General features: G+C 41.6%; 3 protein-coding genes and 1 long non-coding RNA gene across 5 annotated transcripts; 3 read left to right on the top strand and 1 right to left on the bottom strand.

Annotated features, from left to right (window-relative positions):
* The first annotated feature begins 967 nt into the window (after positions 1–967).
* Positions 968–9,114, top strand: pabpc4 (poly(A) binding protein, cytoplasmic 4 (inducible form)). Of its 2 annotated transcripts, none has more exons than XM_088356472.1 (15): positions 968–1,487; positions 4,593–4,786; positions 4,967–5,082; positions 5,892–6,031; positions 6,433–6,527; positions 6,607–6,744; positions 6,820–6,915; positions 6,993–7,262; positions 7,537–7,624; positions 7,740–7,832; positions 7,966–8,096; positions 8,176–8,266; positions 8,353–8,483; positions 8,575–8,693; positions 8,781–9,114. In XM_088356472.1, exons 1-14 carry the CDS (start codon positions 1,295–1,297, stop codon positions 8,674–8,676), a joined length of 1,878 nt encoding a protein of 625 aa, XP_088212598.1. In that variant the 5' UTR covers positions 968–1,294; the 3' UTR covers positions 8,677–8,693; positions 8,781–9,114. The 2 variants fall into 2 exon arrangements, with proteins under 2 accessions (XP_088212598.1, XP_088212597.1); XM_088356471.1 differs by having other exon boundaries at positions 969–1,487; positions 8,776–9,114.
* LOC148385523 (uncharacterized) lies at positions 2,305–2,865 on the bottom strand. Its single transcript, XR_015853160.1, has 2 exons — positions 2,794–2,865; positions 2,305–2,613 (listed from the first exon to the last, which is right to left on the bottom strand). It is a non-coding gene; the product is annotated as an uncharacterized LOC148385523 (long non-coding RNA).
* A 199-nt stretch (positions 9,115–9,313) lies between the features above and the next one.
* Positions 9,314–12,236, top strand: ppie (peptidylprolyl isomerase E (cyclophilin E)). The gene is made up of 10 exons (XM_088356478.1): positions 9,314–9,425; positions 9,697–9,795; positions 9,903–9,946; positions 10,152–10,178; positions 10,262–10,343; positions 10,420–10,520; positions 10,605–10,728; positions 11,004–11,189; positions 11,310–11,452; positions 12,059–12,236. The coding sequence occupies exons 1-10, from the start codon at positions 9,395–9,397 to the stop codon at positions 12,125–12,127; spliced, it is 906 nt and encodes a 301-aa protein (XP_088212604.1). The 5' UTR covers positions 9,314–9,394; the 3' UTR covers positions 12,128–12,236.
* A 768-nt stretch (positions 12,237–13,004) lies between these two features.
* gjb10 (gap junction protein beta 10) lies at positions 13,005–15,745 on the top strand. The gene is made up of 2 exons (XM_088400308.1): positions 13,005–13,165; positions 14,237–15,745. Exon 2 carries the CDS (start codon positions 14,267–14,269, stop codon positions 15,047–15,049), a length of 783 nt encoding a protein of 260 aa, XP_088256434.1. The 5' UTR covers positions 13,005–13,165; positions 14,237–14,266; the 3' UTR covers positions 15,050–15,745.
* The last annotated feature ends 1,127 nt before the right edge of the window (positions 15,746–16,872 follow it).

Here is a 16,872-nt window from a genome sequence, read left to right as displayed (position 1 = left end):
GCACGTCCGCCTCACAGTTAGGAGGGTGTGGGTTCGATTCCACCGCCGACCCTCTCTGTGTGGAGTTTGCATGTTCTCCCCGTGTCCGCGTGGGTTTTCTCCGGCCACTCCGGTTTCTTCCCACATCACAAAAACATGCTTGGTAGGCTGATTTAGCACTCCAAATTCCCCCTAGGTGTGAGTGCGAGAGTGGGTGGTTGTTATTCTCTGTGTGACCTGCGATTGGCTGGCAACCAGTTCAGGGTGTCCCCCGAAGACGGATGGGATAGGCTCCAGCACGCCCGTGACCCCGTGGGGACAAAGCGGTACAGAAAATGGATGGATGTCTATCACAATTGACGTTTGGCAGTGTACTTCTTGCGCCTTTAGATGGAGCTATTGAGCTGGTCCATGTGCTCAGCATCACGAGTCCATAGATGCCGTTTCGGGGGCTGCGTCGCACATCAGCCTTGTTGGGTGTGGAAAAGTTGAGTGATTGGCAAAGCCTCATCTTCTTATGCTGCTCGGATATGTTAAAAATGCAGGTTTACCGTAAAAGGCAATTCTCATGAGATTGAGAAGTTTTTGACTCCACCTCTCTCAAAACATTTTGCTGACGTTGTGCATAACAGCCTACCATGAAGCCTATTTACACTGTCATGTATTCATCATGTATTCTCATTGTTACTAGTTACTGACACAACTTTTTTTTTATGCAGGTTGCAAGATAGGGAAAAAAAGAGCTTCATTCTTGTTCTTTGAGAAAAATTACGTCACATTTAAAGATCGGATTAGTATAGTAACAGATTATTTGATATTTTAATATTTATTGATGGAATGGGCCAAAAGGCTCCTTTAAGTACAGTATGTATAGCTATTATGTGCGCTCTGAACACTACGCATGCGCAGAGGCGTGTTTCCCCTCCTACCCCAAGTTTGACCCTGCAGCCATTTCCTTCACGCACTGCGCACGGTGTATAAAGTACCCACGCAGCCCCCATGCAGTCTCTTTCCACGGCCACAAAACCACCGTGAGTGTCTAACTCACTGTTCTTGAAAAACTTTGAAAAATACATAAAAAATATAAAAAGAATAAAACCTTCATAAAAAGAAACGAAGCGTTTAAATTGATAAAATATACAAGTTAAAAAATAGTAAAAGGGAAAAAAAGAGACCTCTGGTCTTAAAAAGAAATATCTTTTTTTTAAAGTTTATCTTTTATTTTATTTTTTTAAGCCGTTCCTTGTCATAGGTGGTTTATTTTGGATCAAACGCTCCCCTTGGCAACATTTTTGAAAGGAAGTTCTTTGACGTTATGAACACATCGACCGGGAGTTATCCGATGGCTTCTCTTTACGTTGGCGACCTGCACCCCGACATCACGGAGGCGATGTTATACGAGAAATTCAGCCCAGCCGGACCGGTGCTGTCCATTCGGGTCTGCCGAGACATGATCACCCGGCGGTCCTTGGGGTACGCTTATGTCAACTTCTCCCAGCCTGCTGACGGTAAGAAAGCCGCTGTTTGCGTCACTCGCGTAACGACACGCGTGGCTTCAACGACAACTGTAAATGTCATTTTCCCATTCATAAAACAGTCGATTGAACTGCTATACGCACGTTATTGAAACCCAGTTCTATAAACATGCAACAGATTTTGCGTTATTGAACCCAATGATAAGGACTGACTTTACTGCTTTAATGTTTTAAATTTGCTTGTGTGACATGCTAATGTATGGATGATAGAGGCATGAAAGATTTATGATTCCATATGCCCAAAATGTGATCAAGTTGATCAAAACTTGGAAAGCCATCCTTGTTCTTCTTATGTCTTTTATTGTATGAACTGAGCAGTAATGTCAGTTGGTTACATTGTGTGAGTGGGAAAGTGGGGGGCAGTTCTTTGTATCAGGCTTCAGTGGAACACCTGTCCCAACATATCTGGGCTCCAGTCGGAAACCCAAAAGGCGGTAGAGCAATCACTCACAACTGGCTCACTTCCAGAAGTTTTGGTCTCATTGGTTCAAAACTGTAAGATGAGCCTCTGATGAGATGACACCATTTGTTGTCAGGCGTGTACTGTGTACAAGGGGGGATGGGAGCTGTTGGGAAATTTCATGTAGTCCATGCACGTGTTTTCTGCTTCAAAGGACAAATAATGTTGGACTTGTTGACTTGTTGGTTTTAGTGGAAGGTAAAATAGCATTGTTGAAGATTGTTTCTTGAGAGCAAAGCTCTCCCAAGGATTTAAGAGTGTTTCTTGAGAGCAAATCTCTCCCAAGGATTTTCACTGAATACAATGTGTGTCTGAAAAGTTGCACAACTGTCACAAAATATATATTTATTTTTTTGTCCTTCAAACATCACACATTTTTCCATCCTTCTTTTGTCCGCTTTTATCTACTGCTGAAAGATTAAGATCCTCCGCAGCTCCATTGTGACATCAATCTTGTAGTTATTCACATCTTCAAAGCGGGTTCCCTTGATGACCTCTTTGATTTTGGGAAAGAGGAAGAAAAATCACAGAGACACATCGTTTGATGATGGCGACTGCTTAAGCACAGCGATGTTCTCCTCGTGTGATCATGATGAAGCAGACGCATGTCCATCCATGACTATCGGCTCTTCTCGTTCACTGAATGAAACAATCGCCACAAGATCTCATCAGACATTGAAGAAGAAAACTCATAATTTGTAGTTTGGGTTTGAAATAATATATTGTGAAACCATTCCTGGATTTTTACTGCCACACTTTATATGTCTCTTCCCATCAATGGTGGAGAATTCTCCACTCACACACCATGCCAGCACATACCTCCGAGGACCCCTCTCTAAATATAGAACATCTCTCCAAGCTGCAAAAAAAAACTGTCAGCGCTTTAATAAGTTCTTAGAAATGACAAGACAAAAGTGTCAAAGCCAGGCACGTTTGACAGATATCACACACACCTCTGAATATACCGTTTGTGAAGTACAATTGGGAGTCAAACTGCTGATGCCAGCAGACGCAAGGCAGCTCTGTTTTGTTTACCAGACACTTTTTTTGGAGGGGCAGCCTGGCCTCTGTGTGTTAATGTGGAGTGACCGAACAAAAGCAAACCTATATGACCACATGGACTTTGGAGCCCTGTCCGATGTTAAGAGTCACAGCGTAAGTCGAATCTCAGTGATCTTCAGACAGCAGAAAGTGATTTCAGCTTCCCAAACAAAAGGTGGCGCTTAATGCAAACAGATGTCGCCTTCACACGGCAGCTTGAAGCTGATGGTGTTATCAGAGGCAGAGTGTACTCTACTGTGAAGCCAACAGCATGTGTCGAGGCAGAGAAGAGGCCCATTTGTTCCCCGCGTTACCATTACAGCTGCAGCCCCCCCCCCCCCCCCACACACACACATACACACATTTTTTTTCTACTGCTCGTAAACTGTTTATCAAAAGCAACGTCCACTGCAGAACTGTAACTGTGGTCTGCATCATTTCCCACAGTATCTTGCCACTACTCCTGTTAGCACGCCGAGGCATGCTTCAAAACAACACTCCCAGTATGTGGGGGTACTAGGCCACACCAGTGTTGCATTCATGGCATCAAACATTGTTGGGATTTTTGAAATCTTGTGAACCCTCTGCATCTCTTGAATGCAATTCAATTCAGGCAGGTTGGAAAACAGGCTGGGCCACTCGGGGGTTAGTTTTGGGCCGCATGTGGCCCGCGAGCTCTAAAGTGTTGGATCAAACCCCAAGAGTCCGGTCAGTCTCAGAGGTCCAGTGGAGGTCAAGAGACACACTGTCTGGATTCTGCTTCATCCCACTTGTATGATCAGTGACAGCTGGCATCACCACATCATAGAAAGCCTGTGATACTCAAACTGTTATGATGTATCGTTATGGGCAATCCGTGTAAAGCAGGGGTGTCAAACTCATTTTTTTCGCGGGCCGCATTGTAGTCATAGCTTCTTTCGGAGGGCCATTATGACTGTCAACCCAAATAAATGTATGAGCACCTCATGTTATATACAGTAAAAGCTACAAAACAAACTGACAAATAACTCGTTTTCAAATCAGACGAGTACAAACTGGTCAAATATATAAAAAAAAAAGATATTATTAAAAGTGAAGACAATTTGAAATTCTAGTAATGACACATAAATTTAATGCACAATTTGTCTTCGTGGGCCACATAAAATGATGTGGCGGGCCGTATCTCGCCCTCGGGCATTGAGTTTGACACCTGTGGTTTAAAGCAACAACAAAAATCCTCCAGGGAGTTCATTTTTAACATTTTTGGTGAAATTCATGATTTGTAATTGACTTTTGTTCTTTGAACCTCATAAGCATTAATCACTTTTTTGCACTGACATAAAATGGGTTCAGTCAATGCATGAAAGTTAATATTGAACATTCTTAACAAACTTAAGAACCACCATTTTAAACTCTTTGTACCGATAGGGTCAGGAAGCCAAACACTAACATACTGACAACAGAACCAAGCAGTGTTTCTATGTAAACAAGCCCCCTTATCATGTGTGTGTTTGTGTGTGTTGTGTGTGTTTGTGCATGTGTGTGTGTTTGTGTGTGTATGTGTGTGTGTGCCTGCGCACATGTGTTTCCCAAACCAGCCGAACGAGCCTTGGACACGATGAACTTTGACGTGGTGAAAGGAAAGCCAATCAGAATCATGTGGTCCCAAAGAGATCCCTCCCTCAGAAAGTCTGGAGTGGGCAACGTCTTTATCAAGAACCTTGACAAGTCCATTGATAACAAAGCGCTGTATGATACCTTCTCTGCCTTTGGAAACATCCTGTCCTGCAAGGTAAAGTTTTGATGTTTAAAATATTCAGTACATTCAGATACAATTACAGAAAGTGGATTGCGATCAATTAAAAGGTGTGCAACAAGATGGCAGCCAATACCGTAGCGAGTACCGATACCTTGCCCATCCCGATGGTTAACATGATACAATGTACATATATTTTCAAACTTTTTCTTCTAGGTGGTGTGTGATGAAAATGGCTCCAAGGGCTACGCCTTCGTCCACTTTGAAACCCAGGATGCTGCTGACCGTGCCATTGAGAAAATGAACGGCATGCTTTTGAATGACCGCAAGGTGTGAGTGTCTGATCATTTTCTTACGTATCAATTTCTGTGTCATAAACCATGAATGTATCATTGTGTGTCCGCCTGATTTGTTCCTTATGTAATTTGCAAGTTCCGTCGTGCACCCGTGTGTTCTAAATTGCCTTTTTTTTCCCAGTTGGTGATGAAATAATATGACTAATAAGCTGATCTCTTGCTTCCACCAGTGTGAAGATAAGCTGTGAATTGCTAAATAACCAACTAAAATGCTCATCTTTTCTACCAGAAACAGTTTGTTGCAGCCTTAATAGTGCACTCGCTGGTCATCCGTCTGAGTGTGTTTGTGTGTATGACCACGCTTGTGTGTTTTAGTGATGGATCGAATGCAGGAATGCAATACTGGATGGCAGAGTGGGAGAGGTCAACATAGCAAGGTATATATGAGAACATTTGGTCCTCCTCAGCTTTCCTTTGTACTGTGAGACCCTGTTCCTCCACCTCTCTCCATCCACTTCTTCCTCATCATCATCTTCGTCATCCTCATGTTGGACCAAGATGGTACTGATGGTTTTCACTGTCAAGCATGCCAATTTATCTGCCTGCCTCTGGTGGTATTAACACAATTGAAATGTATTTTGTTCATGTTTGCTCTTGCAGCGATGAGGAACTATAGCTGTGTTTTGTGAATGGTGACTGGTTGAAATGGTCATTGTCGAGATTCAGCCTGGTATATCTGAATACAAAAAAAGGATTATAAAGTGTTGGATCCTGGTGAACTTTCCCCATATCAGTCAGGGCTGTTTTAAAAGAGCGTGTATCCGTTGCTCTTTCTCCATCTTTAGGTTTGTAGGTCGCTTCAAATCTCGCAAGGAGCGTGAGGCCGAGCTGGGTGCTAAAGCCAAGGAGTTCACAAATGTCTACATCAAGAACTTTGGTGACGAAATGAATGATGAGCACCTTAAGGAGCTTTTTGACAAATATGGTAAGATGTTTAGATTTTATGTATAATAATTTGTCATCAACCGTTGTGTGTACGCACACCACTTGGAAGTAAGTGCCTTAAAGTGGAAATCAAACCCCAATTTTCTTTGTGATAATCTTTTCTGTGCAGCCCATCTAGTCAAAACACAGTGTTGTGATTAAAGTTTTATTTGTGGAATATGAATTAAATAGGCAAAAGCCATCTGTTTTTATCCATCTCAGCAGGCAGCCAGTTTGCCACTCGCTGTCGACTGAAAATGACAGTTGCCAGGTTTAAGGTCAAAACAGCAAGTGGCAAAATGGCTGCCCCTTGAGATAACTAAAAACTGTGCATTTTGCTGCTTAACTCATATTCCACAAGCAGAATATTAATCAGAATCCCATGTTAATTGAATTCTGCAGGCAAAACACTCAGCGTGAAAGTGATGACAGACCCTACTGGCAAATCCAGAGGCTTTGGATTTGTTAGTTATGAGAAGCATGAAGATGCTAACAAGGTAATTCGGCCTCATTGTGTGAAATGTATTTAATCAGCATGCGTTTCCTCCGATTCTAAATTCTAAAATGAATCCTTAGGCTGTGGAGGACATGAACGGCACAGATCTCAACGGCAAGACTGTGTTTGTGGGACGAGCTCAAAAGAAAATGGAGCGACAGGCAGAGCTGAAGCGCAAGTTTGAGATGCTGAAACAGGAGAGAATCAGTCGCTATCAGGTCGGTCGGACTCACATAATAGGCATGAGTGAGTTGAATTTACAAATGGCTCATGACTGTTATTTTTGGAATTAGGGAGTTAATCTTTACATCAAGAATCTAGATGACACCATAGATGATGAAAAACTGCGTAAGGAGTTTTCACCTTTTGGATCCATCACAAGCACCAAGGTGAGAGATTCCAAAGAGATGAGAGATTTTTATGTTAGTTGCAGTGAAGGTTAACCACGCTGTCACTGTCTTGTCAGGTGATGCTGGAGGAGGGTCGCTCCAAGGGCTTTGGCTTTGTTTGCTTCTCTTCTCCCGAGGAGGCCACCAAAGCAGTAACTGAGATGAACGGACGAATCGTCGGTTCCAAACCGCTCTATGTGGCTCTTGCTCAGCGCAAAGAGGAGCGTAAAGCCCATCTCACCAACCAGTACATGCAACGCATCGCTGGCATGAGAGCCATGCCGGCCAACGCCATCATTAATCAGTTCCAACCCACCAGTGGCTACTTCATGCCAACCGTGCCACAGGTACGAGCATCCAAGTTGGGCAAGTTTAGACGGCTCATGGCTCAAAAAGACACACAAATCTCATCTACGTATAGTTTATATCTGAAGAAAGACAATTAGCAACTTTTCTACAAAGTATAAGCAAATGGCAACACCAAGATTGGACTCATCAGGACGATGAATGGAAAACATGCTATGCTACAAAGCTATTGAAGATTTAACATCTCGACAAAATGCAGCCAGATTTTTAGCTTTTTCAGGACTCTGCATTTTTTCATTGTCTTCTACTCATCAGGCCCAGAATAGAACTACTTACTACGCACCCAATCAGATGGCCCAAATGCGACCAAATCCCCGGTGGCAACAAGGTGGTAGGGGTCAAGGTGGGCATGTAACAATGTAGAGATTTAAGCACTTTAACTCAATTTCAATCAATCTTTTTAGTTGCGGTGTGAGTTTGCTTGTGCCAATCTCATTGTTGGTATTCATGCCCCTCAGGTGGTTTCCAGGGGATGCCCAGCTCACTGCGACAACCAGGTCCGCGTACCAACCTGAGACACATGTCTCCCAACAACACGCAGGGCCCAAGAGGTGGGTTCACAATAGGCCATGCTGGTTCCCCCAAGCAAGCATTTAGTAAATCAGTTCTTCAATTCTAAATACAAATGGAGTGCTGGAAATTCATTCTGTACTTTTTTTTTTTTTTTTTTGGGGTGGGGGGCAGGTTCCGGCCAAACCCTTGGTCCTCGTCCCTCAATGGGATTACCAGGGCCTCGCACCATGCCTCCTTACAAATATGCCGCTGGTGTACGCAACCCGAATCCTCAAGTGGTGCAACCTCTTGCCTTACAGCAGGTATGATCGTCATTTCAATATCATTATATTGTTGTTATATGTCAATATGTTCTCTTTGTCTTTCATTTGAACCCTCCAGACTCAGCCAGCTGTCCATGTTCAGGGTCAGGAACCACTGACGGCTTCCATGCTGGCTTCTGCGCCACCACAGGAGCAGAAGCAGATGCTCGGTAACAATCCGTAACCTCAAAGCATCAAAGTTTACAGGTCATTACGTTGATTATTCACTTTCATGCGGTTTTGTTGATCCGAATAGGGGAACGTCTCTTCCCACTGATTCAGGCCATGCACGCCAACCTTGCAGGAAAGATCACAGGCATGTTGCTTGAGATCGACAATTCGGAACTGCTACATATGCTGGAATCTCATGAATCATTGCGTTCAAAGGTGCGTCATTTCCTAAATTACTTCCATATTGTTGTTTTTTTTTCATCTGTAAGGTTGTGTACTACGATCGTTGTTGTTTTTCCTGATCCAGGTGGAAGAAGCTGTTGCGGTGCTGCAGGCCCACCAAGCAAAGAAAGATGCCACTCAGAAAGTAGGCGGCATGACTAATACCGGTGCTGCTACCACATCTTGAATGATTAATTCAAACTGGTATGTACAACACATTATTAACACTGACTGTATTTAGTGTACATCACAAAGTATTAACAAATTGGGTCACTGTGTGTTGCAGAGCAGATTGAGCTGTGGAGAAAACGCTACACTGAAACCAGACAAGTTTAGAACAATTCAGAAGAAAAAAAAACCGGAAAAAAAACGAAAAATTTAATTTTAAAATACACTTAAATATTTCAGGAGAAAGTGACAGGTATTTATTTTCTAAATCTAATAAACTGCACACCAAACAGTATGCAGTCATGAAGCAAGACCTCAAGAAAATTCCAAAAAAGAAAATGACCCTTGAACTTTTACTTTGCCTGTTATGTTTGATTTGGAATGGTTGGTTTCTGCATCCCATTATATTATCGTGGGTTTGTGGTATTTCCAATAAAGGAATGATGTATAATTTCAACAGTCCTGGTTTATTTGATCTTGTGGAGTGTTTCTTCTGTTTAAATGTATTGTAATTGGACATAACACTACACGAATAGGGAAAATCTTTGAGTTATTGAACCCTATTGAAATTGAATAACTTGCCGTGGCGACCCCTGGTGGAACAAGTGGAAAGTCACAACTACGTCTCAGCCTAAGCATTTCTTTTTATCGTCGGTGGATGGCGCTCGACAGAACAGAGGCGGGTTTAAGTTTCATCCAATCAGGCCAGGGGTTAAAGTTGAAAGGTCCCTTCCAAAATGGCTGCAAGCAAGCGGGTTTTGTATGTTGGTACGTTCTTATTTCATGTCAACATTGTTTAATAACCAAACATAATTGTGAATTCTGTACAAATGTAATTAAAGAAGCATTTATGATGCCTGATAAACATGGAAACGGTTTTGCGGTACGATTAAAAAATATTTAGTTTTCCGATTTGAATTTCCGCAATCAACAAGTGTTCTGAGCAGGGTTTTCGTTTAAAATGGGCACTCCCGTTTCAAGAACAACAACAAGGTGGTGGATTTGTTTATGTAGATATTTTGCTGCATCTTTGATTTAGGTGGGCTGGCGGAGGAAGTAGACGAGAAAGTGTTGCATGCTGCTTTTATTCCCTTTGGAGACATCACAGATGTCCAAATACCATTAGACTACGAGACAGGTATTGTTAATGATCATTTCACTACAATATTCTGTACAATATCTGGTTCCATCAAGAGTTATGGACAAACTACACTATATTAATGAATCCTATGTTCATTTTTTCAGAAAAGCACAGAGGTTTTGCATTTGTTGAGTTTGAACTGGCAGAGGTATGTCTGAAATAACACTTGTCTACAAACTGTTATCTGAATGCAGTCCTGTTTTACTAACTTGAATGCACGTTTTGATGTCACCTGAAGCGTTTTATCGTTCACAAATAGATGACAACTTATTTAGTTCAGTAATGTTTGACAACTCGTTGAGTGAACATTCACGATAGGCATTGATTATGTCCCCCTTCTTTGTGTTATGCAGGATGCTGCTGCAGCTATTGATAACATGGTGAGTGCAATGCATTGTTGCAGACACGTGGAGAATAGCTCACAGTGTTATGATATTCGATTGTTCTTCCATTTTTTTTTCAGAATGAATCCGAGCTTTTCGGTCGGACTGTCCGTGTCAACATCGCCAAGCCAATGAGAATCAAAGAAGGATCCTCTCGACCAGGTGATAATTGATTGGATTATTTCCTACAACTGAGGTTCTGGTCCATTTGTTCTGATTTTCATTGACTTTTTTTAAGTGTGGTCGGATGATGACTGGCTGAAGAAGTTCTCAGGAAAGACTTTAGAAGAGGCTGAGGTCGAGGCTGCAGGAGAAACAGCCAAGACTGCTCCTCAAGAGGTTGGATGACTTTCATTTTATTGCATGGAATCGTGCAACATAAGATTGAAAGCATGTTCTGATGGGTATCATTTGTTTCTGCAGGCAGAGCCCCCTGCTAAAAAGGGAAGAATTAATCCGCAGGTCTACATGGATATCAAGATCGGCAACAAACCTGCAGGAAGACTTCGCTTCCTCCTTCGGGCCGACGTTGTTCCCATGACAGCAGGTTGATGCATTGCAATGCTTAGGGGTTTTTCAGTGTGAGGTATCGGCATCAATATCAATACAATGTATTGGTAGTCACTCATCCATATTTATCACCACCAGAGATTCTAATGCATCAAGCTACCTCTAAGTAATATGTGGTGGCAGGCTCACAAATAAGGCACTTCGAAGCTGAAATTCCCATGTGGCTTTGAACTACGTATTTTTTAGCACGTTGTTGAGTTATATAAGTGATGTCTCATGAATGTTTACCGGTATGATGATTGATTTTTACAGAAAACTTCCGTTGCTTATGCACACATGAAAAGGGATATGGCTATAAAGGGAGCAGCTTTCATCGCATCATTCCTCAGTTCATGTGCCAAGGAGGTGACTTCACCAACCACAACGGCACCGGCGGCAAATCCATTTATGGACGAAAGTTCGATGATGAAAACTTTGTCCTCAAACACACCGCTCCAGGTGAAAGTCTTACTTTACAATATGTTGTCTCGGTATTAATATACAGTTGAAGCTTCTTGGTTTGTGTTCACTGGTGCATTTGAACTAGTGGCTTAATGTTTCCTCTGGTGAACAACACAGGGCAGCTCTCCATGGCCAACTCTGGAACCAACACCAATGGCTCCCAGTTCTTCATCACCAATGACAAAACAGACTGGCTGGATGGCAAACATGTGGTGTTTGGAGAGCTGGTGGAGGGGATGGATGTACTTCGTGAAATGGAGGTGAGAGTAATGTGACAAAAGCTCACTGAAAACGATAGAGATTTTGCATTAAAGTACTTTGTGATGCTGGCTACGAGACATTTTAGATGTCTTCTTCTGCCCGCCTGCATTCCCACGAAATGTCCATCAGAATTAGTGCATCATCGGAATGGATTTTTGGAGTTCAAAACCAATTTCAATATTTGACATATTAAAATTAAGCTAACTTTTAACCTGGCAATTACTTGATTAAATATTTAATCAACTATGAGTAAACATAAAAAACAGGACTCAAGTGGTTCTGGATAAAAAAACGTTTACTTTAACATGGCCAGTTTTGCTTTAAAAAAAATGCTTATGCTTTTCAGCTTCAGTGTGTATGTCACTTTTCCTTGCAAACACCCCTATCACCACACCAATAGTTTGCAAATGAAATAAAAAGCTTTCAATAACCAACTATCTTAAACATCTTGAAGATTTTACAATGTGCGTATGCGAAACACATATGCTGTTGGCATTACTGTTTTATGTCAAGGCAATACAAAAAACCTGAACACAAATCTATCTAACATATTTGGTTTTATTGTTCTCTATGTTGATAAAAAGTCTACTGTTTCTTTTTTGCAGGCTCAGGGGACAAAAGATGGCAAAGTAAAGCAGAAAGTCATCATCTCAGATTGTGGAGAATGTGTGTAAATGAAAGCCAACTTAATGTGCGCCTTTGTGTGTGAACGGCGCCATTCAAATCTTTTGCCATGTAAATATTTCAAACATTTTTTTAAATAAAGAAACTGCAACAGTTGGACTCAATGGTGCATTCTGATGAAAATATTCAGTGAGAATGAACTATTTTAATATGCTACATATGTAATAGCTTAGCCTTGTGTGTTCAAAATGTGTGTTTTTTTTTTTAAACCTGAGTAAGTGTCAATCACTTTGAGATCTTCAAATGCTATGCACATTTGAATCCAAATTTTAAAATAATTACAAAGGTCTATTATTATTCCTTTGCAGAAAATAAAGAAAATGCATTGGGTGAAAAAAAAAGTCTCAAATGGGCTTCATTGGATAACCTGAAAGTGCGTGAAGATTTTTATGTTTTCCTGGCAAGTTTTCAATACATGTCTTTTTTTGGCATTTAAAATCAGCATACAACTGAAATATGGCCTTTTTAAATACTCAAAACACCAACAAGGACCAAAGTTACCGTTTAAAGGCTAGAAAAAATAAATGAAATTAACCAACTTTCCCCACTAGGTAGTGCAAATGCACTGCAGTTTTCTATGACATCAGATTGTGCATTGGAATGTAGGAGGAAAAATCACTGTTGTAGTAATATTACTGCCGCTATAATTTGTATTCCTGCTTTTTATTTGTTGATGACCGTGGTATTAATCTTTTTTTTACTTCATACAATTACTCTTATCGCCGACGCTTACTTCATAACTTACATTCGCGAACGTCGTCGTAATGCTAAATAAATAAATAACGTGGGGACAAGCGTTAAAAAAAATGGATGGATAAAAGAATCGTTGGAAGTATTTTTTTTGGGGGGGGGGGACGCGACGAGCTAAACATTGTTCAATGTCTGAGCCACACCTGGGCATGCAGGTTACATTTGCAGACATGGCAGATGATCAACCCCTCCCTCCTCCACACGTCCATTCTGTTGCCAACCGCTCACATTGCCTTGACGGCAAGCTTCATCCGAGAGCCACTCCACTGCGCCGCACTGTAAGTAACTTACTTTAATTCGATTAAATGCTAAATAAAAAGTTAATTTCGGTTTCGTCGTCTTTTTTAAATCACTTTTCTGATCGTTAGACCATCGCTGACGTTCGAAAGCAGCTAATTTGCGTTGACTTGTCTTCTCACGCAACAGCGACGACTGAACTAGTTCCGTGAACGCAACTTGACTGATTTACCATAGAAAAAAATAGACGAAAGGGTTTCCACACGAGAAAGATTCAGCGCTCGTGTTATTTTCAACCATTTTGTGCCTTGTTAAAAACATTGTTACAAGAGATCACAGTTTTCCAATCTTTTTCAGCAGTAGACCTCAGATTCATTGTTGGGGTATGAACATCATGTAATCCCACAATATCAACATGAATATAGTCATGACTCATGATTAATAACATGACATATGTGAAAATGTGACTTTATTGATAACAGAAAATATTTGACATAGATGTTTTGTGACAGTGCGCCACTCACAATTGACCTGGGACCTGTTTTGAACACATAGGTGTCAAACAAAAGGCCCGGGTGCCAGGTACGCCCCGCCACATAATTTTATGTGGCCCGTTAAGAAAAATTGTGCATCAACTTCATGTGTCGATACTAAAATTACAAATTGTCGTCACTTTTAAAAATTGGAAATTGCTAAAATGTTTATTACCATTCAGTTTTATGTCTATGATTTCAAAATTAAGGCCATCAGTTTGTTGTGTAGCCTATACTGTATATAACATAAGCCGTTGACACTCATAATGGACTTCCAAAAATAAAAAATATAATAACAGTTTTTACTAGTCTCTGATTTCAAAATTAGGGCCATTGGTTTGTTGTGTAGCCTATACTGTCTATATTATAAGGCGTTCACACTCATAATGGACTTCCGAAAATAAAACATCTAACAGTTTTTACTAGTCTCTGATTTCAAATAATTATTGTTTATAATAATTATATATAATTGACCGTCATAATGGCCCTCCGAAAGAAACTTCGACTATGTTGCGGCCCACAACAAAAATGAGTTTGACACCTTTGCCTTATCCTATGCTTTTCCACTTTCATCAACAGAAAGAAAGAAGAAACTAAACGTAGTTCACCATGAACTGGGGCTTCCTTAAGGACCTCCTCAGTGGGGTGAACAAGTACTCCACTGCCTTCGGCCGAGTGTGGCTGTCCATTGTGTTCGTCTTCAGGGTGCTGGTATTCGTGGTGGCGGCCGAGAAGGTTTGGGGTGACGAACAGAAGGATTTCAAATGCAACACAGCTCAGCCGGGCTGCCACAACGTCTGTTACGACCACTTCTTCCCCGTGTCCCACGTGAGACTGTGGGCACTGCAGCTCATCTTCGTCACTTGCCCCTCGTTCCTGGTGGTGATGCACGTGGCTTACCGGGAGGACCGCGAGCACAAGCATCGGCTCAAGTACGGCGAGAACTGCCACCGCATCTACCTGAACACGGGCAAGAAGCGCGGCGGCCTGTGGTGGACTTATGTCCTGACTCTGATCTTCAAAGCCTGCGTGGACGCCACCTTCGTCTACCTCCTTTACCACATCTACGAGGGCTACGACTTCCCCTCGCTCATCAAGTGCAAACAGACGCCGTGTCCCAACACGGTGGACTGCTTCATCGCCCGGCCCACAGAGAAAAGAATCTTCACCATCTTCATGGTGGTCACCAGCCTGGTCTGCATCGTCCTCACTGTTATAGAGACTATCTACCTGGTGGGCAAACGCTGCTATGAAATCTTCACCGGTGTCCATCACTCTCACCACATTATGACCAGCAGCAGAAGCAATTTGATGAAGTCAAACCCTCTGACGATGTCCACAAAGAACACGCCACAAACCCCTGCCCCAGCGTACAGCGTGGCTATATCTTGAAATCATGTTTTTTTATTTAAATTAGACTTCACAAGGCAGGCGCTTTTTTTAATGTCGCCAGAAAATGAGCCGCACTGACTTTTTATTGTCTAGAAATTTGAGGGTCTTACTCCGCCATGGCAGATGCTCAGCGGTGTGTTTTTAGTACCAGTTTAACAGACAAAAAAGACCATTACATGAGTCAGTCCATGATTTGGAGAGTGCGGTATCACACACAAACACACACACACACACACACACACACACACACACACACACACACACACACACACACACACAACCAACACATTCTCACGCCCTTGTGGTCTCTGTGTAAGATTTTCCTCTCTGACTAGTGCCAAACCTCCAAATGTTTTCATTCAATTTCTGCAGTCTTTTCAAATCGCTGCACGGACCAAACTGTTGGGACACTTCTTTTGATCTTGAACATTTCTCCGGCTTCACCCTGAATTCCAAAAATACATGCTTTTGTATTTTAGGTAGCTAAAGACTCTTAAGTCTATAGTTGAATATGATTGGTGTTGCAGCCTTCCTCTTGCCCAAAGTTAGGCCCCAGATCTGTGTCCATTTAATTTTATTGTTTTACACTGCTGATGTAATTTATCATCACTTTGGTATGAAAGATTCCAGTTACTTTGCTTTTTTTTACACCGCCAAGATGTATATATTTTCATTAAATAGATGTATTTTCCACTTCTTGAGGCTTATCTTGCTTTGTTTCTAGGAGAGAAAAAAAAACACATTATTGAGGGTTCCTTTCATGTTTCATTTGTGTACAGCATGTTTCCAGGAGCAACACTATTTATTGTTTAGGTTGATTGGTACTATGAGGAGGGGAAAAAAAACGGATGAGCTTTGTGCTCCGTTTGAGTCATTCCTGCTGACGTGCGAGCCCAACCCAGCGTAGGAATTCGATGCCCCTTTCTGACTGTCAATTGATTATTCATTTTTTATTTACACTGGCAAGTTTGTTTAGGCTGAGTGTAAAAGTAAAGGTTGAATCACAAAAATGCCCAGCCTTCACTCCATCTGAAGATCTTCATGTTCAAATACAAGCAAGCTCAAATAAATGTTTGCCTTTGTTTACCTAAAAATCTCAGCTCAGTGGAACCTAATCTTACTGATAATCATGAGAACATTAAGGAAATGCTTTTTCCGGACACCTACTTCTTTCCATCCTGCTATTGTATTTCTTTACTTTTCCAGTTCATTATCGTGTTGTGACATTATGTGGGTTGATCTTGTCGAAACGTGTTGGAAGATGTTGAGTAAAATGGTACATTCCTCCAGGTGTGTCTCAACAGACTGACTGGACTTGTTCTTCAATCGGAGCCAAAAAGGTTTCACCCTTCCCCCTCAGATACGATCTGTGTCTATTCACTTGTAATGTATTTACATACTGTATGTGCAAACATCTCAAGGCACTTTGGAAATTTGGTGATCTTCTGTGAGTTTTAGCTCAGAGCTGCCAGACCTTTTGATATTTGAAAATTCTTCATTTCGCTGACAGGACACACATTGTGTACTTACCCTGAACGCCTCTGCCAAAGAATTTTAAAACCATCAAGGTTTTTTTACGGGCACAGGAAGAAGAGTGACAAGGATGTAAAAAGATTTTTGTCATCAAGCTTCCTGGTGGCATTCTACCAGTTTCCGTGTGGTATCATTATGATTTAGCTGACAGATAGTATTCATTTATCCTTGAGTTTAAGGGCTTGGTTCGTGAAGCTTGACTGGACTTGAAAAGTGTTTGAAATGAATAGTGAACAAATGAAGTCATTTTCTGCCACATTAACACTCGGGTATTATGACGGACATGTCTG

The sequence above is a fragment of the Syngnathus floridae genome, chromosome 16, assembly GCF_059516105.1.
Source record: "Syngnathus floridae isolate MCC-2025c chromosome 16, RoL_Sflo_1.0, whole genome shotgun sequence".
Taxonomy (NCBI): Eukaryota; Metazoa; Chordata; class Actinopteri; order Syngnathiformes; family Syngnathidae; genus Syngnathus; species Syngnathus floridae.
Note: the sequence above shows the minus strand (reverse complement) of the source record. Positions and strands in the feature narration are given on the sequence as shown.

Coding starts and splice junctions, on each gene's coding strand:
- pabpc4 (XM_088356472.1), top strand. CDS start 1,295: ATGAACACATCGACCGGGAGTTATCCGATGGCTTCTCTTTACGTTGGC. Junction 6,745..6,819: donor AGAGAATCAGTCGCTATCAG/GTCGGTCGGACT, acceptor TTTTGGAATTAG/GGAGTTAATCTTTACATCAA. Junction 7,625..7,739: donor ACAAGGTGGTAGGGGTCAAG/GTGGGCATGTAA, acceptor CATGCCCCTCAG/GTGGTTTCCAGGGGATGCCC.
- ppie (XM_088356478.1), top strand. CDS start 9,395: ATGGCTGCAAGCAAGCGGGTTTTGTATGTTG. Junction 10,521..10,604: donor CCAAGACTGCTCCTCAAGAG/GTTGGATGACTT, acceptor TTGTTTCTGCAG/GCAGAGCCCCCTGCTAAAAA. Junction 11,453..12,058: donor ATGTACTTCGTGAAATGGAG/GTGAGAGTAATG, acceptor TCTTTTTTGCAG/GCTCAGGGGACAAAAGATGG.
- gjb10 (XM_088400308.1), top strand. CDS start 14,267: ATGAACTGGGGCTTCCTTAAGGACCTCCTCAGTGGGGTGAACAAGTAC.